The sequence below is a fragment of the Crocodylus siamensis genome, chromosome 5 (genome assembly GCF_052110815.1).
Source record: "Crocodylus siamensis isolate JL-2025a chromosome 5, ASM5211081v1, whole genome shotgun sequence".
Lineage (NCBI taxonomy): Eukaryota > Metazoa > Chordata > Crocodylia > Crocodylidae > Crocodylus > Crocodylus siamensis.
Window position 1 is genome coordinate 24,285,933 of NC_143399.1, and position 13,164 is coordinate 24,299,096.

Here is a 13,164-nt window from a genome sequence, read left to right on the forward strand (position 1 = left end):
AGGCACTCATTACAGGGGCAGGAAATCTGCTGCATTAGCAGCAAATCTGCTCTGGCTTCCCTGCATGTATAGATGACAAGTGTTTACTTGTGAATAGTTTACTCATGAGTAAACTGATCCTGGATCAAATGCATGTGTAGATGTGCCTTCTGAGTGATATATATATTTTTTTTAATCTATTGTGGAAGTGCCCTTCAAATAGCTCTGTAAAATTTAAGCCAGTCTCTCACAGGAGGCTACTGGCAAACTCATTGGTTAGCTGAATATTCACAACAGTAATTACTTTGCATGCAAGAGCTACCCAAGTGAAACAAATGAATAGCAAAAAATTAATTAAACAAATTAATCCATAGGAAATTGGCTATTTCTCAGGTAGATGTAACTAGGGATTAGCTAATTTCAAGGGATTCAGGGCAGTGAGAGTGGAGGCATGGTGTTCTATGAAAGCTGGGCCTTGTTCAGGATTAGTTTGCTCATGGTTCCATCATGCCAGGAACTATCTTATCTATCCTGCTGGCTCACTTGATCATCTTGCCCCTGTTGCTTGGTTCTTCCCCTCTCTGTCCCTCAGTAGCAGTATGTACCTGTCACAGAAACTGGCATATATCACAGACAGCTACAGACTGAAGAACAGAAAAACAGGCTGGAGTAGTAAATGGGAGACTGGCTATCTCACTGGGTGTCTGAGTGTTATTTCCAAATGGTCATAGAGAGGCCTGGTGCATGATGCAAAAAGAGAGAAGGGCTCTCCCTGCAGAGGGAATGGTGAAGGAAGATTTTTTTACTGAAATGTGACTTATGCTGAGAGGGAGACAAAGATACTCATTAAAAGTTACATTCGTCTTTAGTGCGTTAGTAGGGACAAGATATTATCCCGAAGCTCCTGAAGTTTGACAAATGTTCTAAGAGCCACATGATGTATCTTGACAAAATATTCTGGTGTTTTTTTACTTTCCTGGATCCTTCTTAGCAAATCTAGTACTAAAAGGTGAATACTCTCATCACCGCATGAAAAGAAAGTAGAATATTATAATGAAGATCTGATCCATGGATTGGAGAACAGAAATTTGTCTTAGAAGTTCTTTTATTAAAAAGTCTATTGTAACCCAAACAGTTTGTCAGATAGTCTCTTTCAAAGGTAACTTTTCAGTCTCAGTGAGCTTATGGAAGTCATTTTGCAGTTAGCAGAGGTGTTTCTTTGCTAAGGAAAATTTAGTACAGACTGTACTTTTGTATGAGATTAATGACGATGGATTAATAGACATGCCTGTGAAACACATGTATAAGTGTCTGTGTATTTCCACAGCCTGAAAAAAAAATACAGCTAGCAAGGCAGATCCAGAAAATCATTCAGACAAAATAATATAAAGCTATAAAACTTATTTTATTTTTTAATTAACTAAAGAAAATATGGTGAAATAGTAAAGCAAAAGCTCTTCAGTTTATTAACATATTTTACATACAGGTGACCAACAGCAATTACCTCTTTCTGGGAGGAATAAATAAAATTACCACTTGAGCTTCCTTATTTTGGCAGAGACATACAATATCTTTAATAAGGCACATACTGTAACTAAAGGTTTTTTGGTAAGGAAAGTAGATACAAGCCAAACAAATTTGACCACGGCTAAAAAGATTTTTTTGGTATAAATAAAACTTATAAACAGCTATATATTTACAATGCTCACACTGGTAATAATGTTTGGCATGCTTTTCAAAGGTCCTGGCTACTTCCTGAGAAAGCAATGAGAACTGAAGGGGCTGATATGGCCAGGACTTTAAAAAGATGAAATGACAGTACAACTTCGAAACTGAATTGCATCACAATTTTAGATTTGCTGATGCAACAACTTAGGTCTGGATCCTGCAAAACTTACAAGACCAGTCCCACTGATTTCAAGAACTTCTTATATTCTTAAATTTAAGTAAATAGGACTGAACGTTTGCTGGATCAGGAGCAGAACAGAAGAGTGCTGCTTGTAATAAAGGAAGCTATTAGCAGAGAGTTTGTTATATTTACAGTATATTTTACATTGAAACTGCAGCATGTGCCCTTAATTTTACACTTGCATTGCTTAGACCATGTAATTTATTTTAATTTAACCAATAAGAGCAGGGTCATCAATATTTCTATGAAGTGCCAACTTGAGACGGCATCTCTTTCCTACAGTATGTGAAGTCGTGGTGCTAGATGTAGTATATCACAGTTTTCAACTGTTAAGTAAGTATCAAAGACTTGTCATGGGCTCCGCAAAATAAACGTTACTTCTAAAATGGCTGTTCCAAGTTATTTTATCAGCCCTGCCCTCATAACAATTCCCTAAAAGTTAAAAAAATAAAGAATTGATTAATACACAAATATATATTTGAACATGATGAGTAAATTATATTAAACCACAAACCTTCTTTCAATCTCCTTTAAATAATTTTTCCCCCCCATAGTCCAGGTTCAAGCAGATCTTTATCTGTTAATGCTGTAACGGAACCCAGTCCCTGCAGATCGTCATATACAATATGTTGTGAAGAAGCTTATTACCACAAAAATGCAGGGGGCATGTTTCCACTAGCAAAGCAATTCATAAAATCTGCTATGCCAGTTAGTTTTCTCTCTCTCTCATGAACTGCAGATATTTCTAATACTAGAAATAAAGCCTAAGCTACAAAAAAAGTCTCTGGTTCCTGTAGGGATTCTGTTGCTTTTCCTTAGTCTTCTGTTTGTTTTACAGCAATCCGGCTTGATTTGTATATGTATCCTGAATGTACACAGTACAGTAGAAATGCTGTGCATGATTACAAGGACTATACTGGAGAGACAGTAATTCACTTAAGGGTTATGAGTGTTCACTAGGTCATTTCATACTTTCACAATGCTATATTTTCTGTAATAATAACAATAACAATGTCTAGGTTACTCCCTTCTTCCATTGTGCTGCTCATGCATATTTTCTTTCCATTTATCTTAAGCAGCCAAAACAGCAAGGAACATTTTTGAACAACCTATAATACTCTTCCTGGATCTGAAATAAAAAAGATCGAATTCAAACACGACATAGATTTATTCGCAGGTTAATGCATGCTTAATTCATTTTACACTGTACCATCTATTCAGTTTTACATTTGTTAAATATTGTAGGGCTGCTTTTGACTTCAGGAAAAAATTAAGAAGCTTACATTATCTCAGAATACAATACTACAGGTTAGGCCACTCAGCCCCCACCCAGATCCTAACTGAAAAGGCCAAAGACCAGTTTTTTTTAACCTTTTAAATGATCCCTTGGTGTAATTGTACTGTGGTGCATTTTGACAGCTGTTCAGTTTCTGCAGGAAGAATCACCATTCTCCAAGCAGAAAACAAAAGTGTGCAAATGTTCAAGCTTTTTGTCCTGGAGCAAAAATGACCATTCTGGGAGAAAAATCACCTGGGAGCTTGAGGAAAGGTTCCTGTGCCTCCCGAGACTGGGGTCATCCTGGGCTGGAATAGGCATGGGGGTCAGCTGCTACCCCATCCATGAAAGGGGAGGGGGAAGAGCAGCCCAAGCTGCTGCCCATCTTTTTCTCATACCAGAGCTCCTGGTGTGAGAAGTAGGTGAGGGCTTAGCCATGCAGCTCCCTCTGCTTGGCTCCCAGGCCAGGCCCCAGGAGCCAAATGCAACTCAGCTGAATGACAGGGTTGGTGAGCCAGGCTTGCAAGCCCGACTCTCAGTCAGGACAGCTTTCCCTTGCATCCCCCTGCCAGAGGGAGGGTTGGGGGAATAGTGAGCCAGCAATTTAAAAGATGGAGAGACCGGGGCCAGGCATGGGGAACTGCTCAGTTGAGTGGCTGGGGTTGTGGTTTAAAAGCCGAAGCGAGCAGGAACCTTGGGTGTAGGTTTTCCTCAAGCCAGGTGCCAGCCTTGCCATCTTCCCCCTGCCATCCAGCTGACCTGGAGTGGAGCAGGGAAAGGCAGGCTGGTGTGCTGCAGCAGCAAGGCTTCCTAGTGCACTGCCTTCATTTCATTCCTCACTGCTCTGGGTCAGCCCAGGGAGGCATGCAGCCCAGGGCCAACCCTGGGGTGAGGCAGGCTGCTCCCAGATTCTTGCCATGGTGGCTAAACACTCCCTGCCCCTTTCACACTCCTCCAGGTCAGCCAAGAGGAGTGCAAGGAATGAGTCTTTTCAGCAGCTGCCAACTGTCACTTGATACCTGCCCCCTTTCCAGGCAAGGGAGAGGACAGGCTATCATTAATGGGCTCCCCAAAGGGTGGAGGTGGTCCAGGGAGCAGCCTGCTAGTGCCCTGGGGCTGGAGGGTTTGTTTGTGAAGCTCTCCAGCCATGGGGCTGGAGAACCATGTGTACAGTCCAGTTGCCAGGGTATATTTCTACCGGAAGAATTATTTTGTGACAGTAATAAATATTTGTATTCAGAAATATGTTGTTTTGAAGATCTGAATCCTGGGAGAAATATATAAGGCAAGAACCTGGGTTTTTTTTCCTATTGAAGTCAATAGCAAAATACCCATTGACTTCAGTGCTTTCAGTTTTTTATAACTTGGTGCTGTATGACCTGAAATCCTGGAAACACACACGAGTAACTTCCTGTATGGGAGCAGGCCCCTAATGACTTCAACATGCAGAATGGGGCTCCTGATTATCTATATTAATATTTTCATGAAACATTTTCCAAAGGAAAGATGGTACTTACTTTTCTAGATAAAACACAGAGAAATATGAAGATGAACATCCCTTGGAATGCGTTGAATATTGTAAAAAGATAGGCAGTGACCACTGATCCCTGGACCACATGGAGGACCCCAAAGATCCAGGTAGCACCAAGAAGGAACAGGAGAGCAAGAGCGCCCCGGGCGCAAGACCTGGGGCAAGGTAAAACATAACCATCAGGGTATCATGTATTCTTTTCTTTTCTTTTCTTAATCACTTATTTGAATGACTAATGCTTCATAGGCATTTCCTCAGTTGCGAAGACCTGCGAACGTGCAGTTACATGGTTTGCCCTTTCGGGTATGCTGCAGGACTGTTACAGGAATATGCTGACACAGTAACGATAGAACAGCATGAGACTAACGCTGCATGACTTTAAAACGCTGGCTTTCTTAATCTTCAGATATGTTTTCTCTGGTGTACTGCAGTGCCATATGATTTGATTTTAAATCTACTGTTAGAGTAATTCCCCAAGGTAAAGCATATGTCTGTTATGAAATATCTCCCCCACTCCAAACCTGGAGAAAAATGTACAGTATGCTCTTAGGTCAGCACATGTGCATGACATCAAAGAGATCTAACGGCTTCCTCTCATGTTTAATATAGAAGATGGTGCCAGCCATAAAACTAGACTTCTCTCTTTAAAAGAAATGCTTTTACAACACAAATAGCTTTAAATATTTTCAGGGTCAGAATACCGATGCCTTAATATTATATAAATTGATTGACTGTAATTTTTGCTAACATATTGTACAGCTCTGCTCACAGACTCCAGCAAATTACAGTGTGTTGTCTTGGAAATGAAACCACTGATTACTTTCTTATTCATTCTTAGCCCAGTCATTGCAGGACTTCCTTTGAGCAACAGACATTTTTAGCATTGTTCAGAGGAAAATGAATAATTCTTAACTTCATTAAAACCGGCTCACCATATGAAGCTATGAAGGGTGAGGAATAAGAGAAAGTAATCAATCAAACAATTGCTAAATCCTAACTATAAATCTAGTGCAATGCATTGAAACTGCAGGAGTGTTTCTAAGCAACACAAACAGTAAGTTGTTTTCAATGTTCCCTGTAGTACACTTCAGCTTTTCCTGTACAAATGGTTTTCAAGGTCCCTATAAATCAGTTTTAAAGAGAGTGAGTTGATGGAAAAATCATAGCAGCATGCAAAGTAAAAATCCTGGGGAAAAAAAAAAGCATAGAAGTACTGAACCCCATTGTACAATTTCTTCATAAATTCAGTGAATCGCTAAGAACTCACCTTGTTTTCTTCTTCAGATATTTATTATATGCATCTTTTCTTAAGGACAAATCTGTCAGTCCTGATTCAGGCAAAACTCCTGAAATCAGTTTTTACCTGAGTAGGAGGGATAGGATTGGAAACTCAAAAATGAGTTGGAAAATTATTTCTTTAACCCAATTATTGGTTTTCCCCTTCTTATTGATAAAGGGCTGGATTCTGAAACTCATTCTGTTTGGTGACTGTATACTCCTCATACAACCCCACCACTTTCAGTGGGACTGTTTCAGAAGTAAAATCAAGCCCAAAAGAAATTTGAAGAGATAACAGAAATAACTCTCTAAGAAATGGAAAAAACCCTGAGAGGGCTCAAATTATTTTAGAGTGATCACTTTCATCTCTGATTGCATTTAAAATGACTAAAGGGCAAAAGAGAAAAGAAAAACTTACCTTATATTTTCATAACAGCTAACTTCAGGTTTTAACATTGCAGTGTGTCGAAATACTTTGTAAATAATCACACCAAAAGCCAGCAGATTAACCTGGGGGAAAATATGATGTTACTTTTTCATTCAACCTGATCTGTTTTTGGATTTCAATACCAGTTGCATGTTTAAATAAAAGAAGTTGGATAAAAAGAATTGTGTATGTATAATCTATAGAACCCATTGTTGAGGGGAAAAAATCCTCTCTGATCTACTTATATTAAAAAAACACGAGCTCTGTAATAAACACTGATCAAATAGGACTGTAACTCTACCACATCTCAACAGTATCACTAACAGCAGTCTGCAAATGTTTATTGATTTTATTGGTAAATCTCTTAGATTTCCTTCTCAGATTTTTTTTCCCTAAGTACAGATGTTGTGGGGAAAAAAGAGATTCCCCCTTTTTCTCTCTCCCACACCTTAAAAGAGACCCAAAGACCCTATGGCTTTCCATTACACTATATCTACTCTATCTTGATGGGACTTTTGTTGCCCAGTACTACCAAAACATCCCCAGAGTAATAGCATCCTATATGCTAAAGTCTCTTTTTTGGAGTAGTATAAACAAATTTTACATTTTACACCAAGGAATTAAAAAATAACTTTCATTGGAAAGTTCCTTGCTGGGCACTGTGTGTTACATTTTGTGTTTGTTTCACTGAAAAGTATTTCTTAATGAGGCTTGTTTTTTTTAAAAACCTGTTTTATGATGATGGTACCTTATTTGAGTTTGATGCAGAAAAGGGAACTGAGAGAGAGTTTTTACAAAACATGCTCAGTTAGAGTTTTAAACCTTTGCTTATTTGCATAGGCTTCATTGAGCTTCTGTGTTTAAATGTCTACTACATTCTTTTTACAATATGTATGTCTTTGCTTTCCTCATTTTTTTTCACTTATTTTGGTTTGCGGCATTTAACATCAGAATCTATTAAAAATGTTAATAAATGAACTAAATTCCAGCTGGATGTTTTCCAGATTCTATTTGTAGATGCTTGGTTGTAATCCCTTGGTTGGTTCCTGTGGGCTTACAGCTGTAGACTGAATAGAATTAATATGTCCCCCACTCATTCCTCCAGAAAGATTGTATATCCCCCCACCCTTTTCTTCCTTTTTATTCTCTACACTACAGAAGTGCAGCACCAGTTTTAAGGTATCAGTTTCATTTGTGAACATTTGCTGTATATGTTCTCAGAACTTTTTTTTTTTAATGATGGGAGGGGGGAGGGGGAGTGGTTACCAGGATCTGATATTAAATGCAGGTTCTGCTTTAATTAGCTGCGTGTGCCTACTTTAGTACAGCATAATGTATTTACAATTTGATAAGATGGGAGATAGAGCTGATTAGTAGTTTAGGGAATTAATCCTTCATTGAATACCTTACACTTGCACTGATCATGGGAGATTTTCTGAAGCTACTTACATTTAAAATGGTAATCTACAATATCTCCTAAACCAGCAGTTTTTCAAAGTTAATTATCAGTAAGTCAGTAGTTGTGTATAATTATATGTAAGCATAATTTTTATCATATATTTGCTGGTGAAAAATAGATCAAATAACTTGATGTACACCCTGTAATCTGCATAGCCTACCTACTGTATTTATTAAAACAATTCCAGAAAGGTAGGGCAATATGTGATCAAAATACAGTATGTATAGAGGATGCATTCAGAAATTGCCTAGATTCTAAGGTGCAAATCTACCATGTCTTCTACTTGATTTCAGACTAACATGGCTAACTACATCTCTCTCATAGACCATCATAGTCAATGAAACAGATTGACTTTAATGTAGCCCATAGGCCAATGCCTCTTATTTCTTGCCCCTTGAGAATCACGGCTGGAAAAGCTACAGAACTGTGGGAGTTCAGTTGCATAGGTATGGAGCAGACTACAGGAACCTCTAAAGATGTGTTTGCATGTAGCACTATGGTAAAGGGCTCTACTTCTTGATTCTATTAGGACTCCTTTACACAAAGACTATTTACTCTGTTTATTGTACAGGGTAATATGATTTGGCCCTATGCATTAAGGTAATAACCATTAATTATAATAATTTTTTTCTTCAATTTATTCTTGTGGGAATAAATTGTATATATCAAGGGGAGGGAAGAAGGCAACGCTGGCCTCACTGGAGTCTGCTGTCAGAACTTAATTATTATTCAGTATGACTGAGTCAGTCTCATAGGAGATAGTATTACAGTGTAATGAGGGTGAGCTTTACTTCTGAAATACACAGTAATATGCATGATTTATTAAATTCTTAAAGAGATTTTTGTCCTGTTTTCTAATATTTTCAACCACTCCATTCATAAAAAATAATTGCATCAAACTGCATAGGCTTCCTTTATATTGTGTATAAGAAAGGGAACATGCTCAAAAAAGTGTCTTATAAAAAATGTCAAATTTTTCTTTTGACAAATCTTTCAGCTGTTTTTAAAACAGTTCTCAGTTTGCACCTCTGCCTGTTGGTGGGATCCAGGGTAGGTGACAACAAAATATTTGGCATCTCCTCAAAAGAGCCATGTTCCTCAGTCAAGTGAGGAATTTACGCTAGTTGCATACACACATTCAAATGAACTGAGAGAATTCTCCCAGGTTTGTTTTCCTGGTATAAAACACTTATGCAGAGATGCCTGAAGAGACATGTGAATGCTGTTCTGAGCCCCAGAAAAGCAGAGAGCTTGCAGGCTGATGATGATGCACAGCCAGGAGACCCCACGTACATGTCTTAATTCACTCTTCAGGCTCCTTCAGTCTGCCTGGGACAGATGGCAGCAGTACACAGGAAAGCCCTGATTCGCTGACCAAGATGGTTTAGGGTCAGTTTATCATAGAATCATAGAATCATAGAAGTAGGGTCGGAAGGGACCTTGCAGATCTTCAAGTCTGACCCCCCGCCTGGGTGGGAGAAAAAGACTGGACTCAAATTAGTCCAGCCAGGTAGTCATCAAGCCTCTTCTTAAAGATCCCCAGGGTAGGAGCCAACTCCCTAGGAAGTTGGTTCCAGCTCCTAGCTGCCCTAACTGTGAAGTAGTTCTTGCGGATGTCTAATCTAAACCTACTCTCCAATAATTTGTGTCCATTGTTCCTTGTCATGCCAGGGGGCACTAGGGGAAACAGTGTCTCCCCCAAACCCTTCTGGTCCCCCCTAGTGAGTTTATAGACAGTCACCATGTCCTGACATACAGTCACCAGGTCCCCCCTCAGCCTTCTCTTGTGAAGGCTGAACAGGTTTAGGTCCCACAGTCTTTCAATGTAGGGTCTGCCCTGTAGTCCCGGGATCATGAGGGTGGCCCTCCTCTGGACCCTTTCAATGTTGTCCACATCCCTCCTGAAATGGGACGCACAGAACTGGACTCAGTACTCCAGCTGTGGCCTGACCAGCATTGCATAGAGGGGGAGGATCACCTCCCTGACTCTACTTGAGATGCACCTGTGGATGCATGACAAGGTCCGGTTAGCCCTTCCAACCGTGACCTTGCATTGTCAGCCCATGTTCATCTTGGAGTCAATAAAGACTCCAAGATCCCTTTCTGCCTTTCTGCTTGTGTCTCTCTGCAGCACAATGTGGGGATTGTGAAGGAGTTGTGTTCTGCTCCCTGCTCAGCTAGAGTAGTAGAGTCCAGTGAGCAACACACTGTCTCGTGGAGATGCTAGAGAACTATGCTGTGGCTTATCTCAGAAGAGAAATTGTACAGGCATTCAGTCTGCCAAGAGAACTCTTCTGGGAGTGATTTAAGCCTGGTTGTTGCCAGATCATTTTTCTCCTGGAGTGACCATCTTTGATCTGGGAGAAAAATCCTGAACATCTGTACGTTCATGACTTCTCCTGAGACAGCAGCGATTCTCCCAGGAGAAACTGAATGCTTGTATGTGGTCTGTGTGTTATGCTAAAGTTCTCCAGTGTTTGCTATCAATGTTACTGATGTGCTAAATGGTTTACAAAACTGTTGCATGTCCTAAAAGGGCTCTTCTGCTGTTTTGGTTTGCTGTTCTGCACCATGTGCTGTAATGGAGAAAAGAGAAACTGTAATATTCCCTAGAGTGAAATCAGGTCTGGAAACTGCGGTCTCCTGGCAAAAAATGGGCAAGAGGGAATTGTAATGTACACTCATAAAAGCCAGGGGCTGCTTGGTTTGTGGCAACTTAATTCTTGTTATTTCATGAAGGAAACCTTGGATTTAACTCGCTTTAAATTCAAGTACACATATGAAAGCTTCACAATCCCCAAATATGCATGGTGCTGAATACAGCTGACTCATCTGACTCAGTGATTTCAGAAGGAACTCCCAGAGCTCAGCATCCTGGAGCACTGGGTGTTTTCGAAAACCAGTTTTTGCTGTTTCTTCATTGTTTTTTATATCTGTCTCTTGTAATTTAATTCCTTACACATTTGGCCAATGAGTAAGGATAATATAGGAACAGACTTTGCCTTTCTGTCTACGTAATCTACAAAGCATTTCTAATTCCAAAAAGTATTTGTAAAAGCATAATCAGCTTCCCCTTTCTTACAGTCAAGTAACATATACGGGCAGTGGTATATTTGTGATTCTTCTGCTTTGTATGTAAGCAAGAAGAAAATAAAAGTATGTTGAAGTAAAAAACCATTAAACAAGGAAGACTACAAAGATAGCACCAATAATGTATTCTTTACAGATGAAGACTGACTACCTTTATGAACCAATGTCATTTGAAATTCCTCCAAGAAGCTGCAAATCCAGAAGGCATCCTGGACTTCTGGATTCTGAGTTAGTTCCATGGCTTAGTTAACAGATTAATATCTGTTGACTGGGCATCTCCATAGCAGGTATGCATCAAAAGCTCAAGGTGCATAAAATCTTCCATCTTTTGTTGGTAGCTTGTGGGTATTAATCAGTTGGCTTATTATGTGCATTTTGCTTAAGGTTATAGAAGTGCTATATTTTGATTTTTCCACCAAACTCCTTTTTGTGGGGTCTTCAATATTTGGTACATGAAAATTTAGAAATCTAAGATGAAATCCTGCCTCCACTGAAATCAATGGTAAAACTCCACTGACTCCAGTGACGCCAGGTTTTCTGTGATTTCTAGAGTAATAGTGAAGTCACTTTAGATTCACAGGTAAGAATAGACAATGCTCTAAGTCACACTCTATCATTTAGTTATTGTCTTTATATTACGTATGTCATAGTTAACATGACATCAATCATTTCCTTCTGGGGGAAAACACCTCATAGTGAGGGAAATTGTACAGGGTAAACTCCAATAAATTCATCACATAGTTATTTCAGAGTGACTTGGAAAAATCTGAGCAGCAGCCATACTATTTGTTAGTCTTCCTGTACTCAGGATGGCTCCTTTAGAAACCTGCATGCGACTGTCACCCTCCCTATCTCTTGGTTTTCCTACCCTCTCTTTCCACAGAGAAGAGAAAGTTGACAGCATGGGTTGTGCAGGTTTCTGTAAAAAACAGTTAGGCTATGAGGTTTTATGGGTTTGGATAGAGCAAGGGTATTGCTGCTTTGTCTCCTGTCAGTTATTCTGGAGTCACTGCAGTGTAATTTCCTTCAATTCTCCCTATACTCTGTAGCAAGAAATAATGTGACCTTATACATATTAATTTTCAATGTTTTCTAGATTCTTTTAAATTTTGGTACTATCACAAAGCCAAGAGCTAGAAAAGTACTGAAAAAACAGCACTGCTATTGTCTAAGCAAATTACAAAGTTCCATGTTGATTACTAACTGTATTTTGCAAACTGAGTAATAATATAAAGATGATCACGTAGGTCTTAAAATGCTAAATGCTCCAAGCTGTTGGAGTTCTGCTAATAGCATATTGCTTAGCAACTGCTAAATGTAAAAATGGTCCTTAATTCCACTGTTAAAATAGGAGTATTTTACAAAATGGTAGAGTAACTTAGTGTTTTATCTTTATGTAAATATATTGTTAGCATTTTGCATTTTATGAAACACTGTACTTTGTGAAGAACAATAATTATTTTGAGTTGAACTTTTAATGCTACAAAATACAAAAAAATAATGCATGCAAAGTAACTGCTTGATTCTGCCATTTCTACTTTAGCTGAGTAGCAGTTCACTCCATTAAATCAATCTGTCCACTTGTGCAGTAAGGGTATGATTCAGTATGAGTAAGGTGACAAAACTAAAAGGTTAGTGGCCAAAGAGATTTTGCTCCATCAGTTTGTGCGCCGGTTGTCAAATTTTGGAACTAAAAGATCACATCGTTCTGTAATATGATTGCACAGAGAGGTATATAAGGTCTCCAATGATGCTTTGCTATACAGAACTGCATCAGAATAACCGGTAAAATGAAATTGCCCAGAACTAGAACTGTTCAGAATTTTTTAGATTAAACCTTTTTTCTTTCCCCCCGGTGTTATTTCATCAAAAGTCAGACTTGCAGCAATCTGCCAGTTTCAAAGCAACACTCCTCTGGAGACCTTTCAAGTCCCGGATAAAATTTCTGGTCAAATCCAGAGAGAGAAAGACAGCCACAGCAGAATAGCCGATATTCCCAGTGGACAAGAGCATGCATTTGAGACATGGCAGACTCAGGTTCAGTCCTGCTCTGCCTGACTGGCAGAACCTCAGTCTCATTTAGCCACCAGGCTATAGGCTATTACAGGCTGCCCCTCTTTCAGTTATTCCAGTTGGAGGTATTCTACTTTGTATAAATAATTAAGTACTCATTTGAGCAAAAACTTAACTCTGGTCCTCCACCTCTCCCAAAATT

General features: G+C 39.3%; 1 protein-coding gene across 2 annotated transcripts in view; it reads right to left on the reverse strand.

The window, feature by feature from the left end:
- Nucleotides 1–1,222: 1,222 nt before the first annotated feature.
- The window catches only part of ADGRL4 (adhesion G protein-coupled receptor L4), a 169,550-nt gene continuing 157,608 nt past the window's right edge, over nt 1,223–13,164 (reverse strand). The window contains exons 14-16 of one of the 2 annotated variants that reach the window (XM_090048907.1): nt 6,392–6,483; nt 4,682–4,850; nt 1,223–3,017 (exon numbers count right to left, since the gene is read on the reverse strand). In XM_090048907.1, coding sequence (XP_089905033.1) covers nt 2,955–3,017; nt 4,682–4,850; nt 6,392–6,483 — 324 coding nt within the window. In that variant the 3' untranslated portion in view covers nt 1,223–2,954. The remainder of the gene's footprint in view (nt 3,018–4,681; nt 4,851–6,391; nt 6,484–13,164) is intronic. The other variant, XM_090048908.1, reaches the window with a different exon arrangement.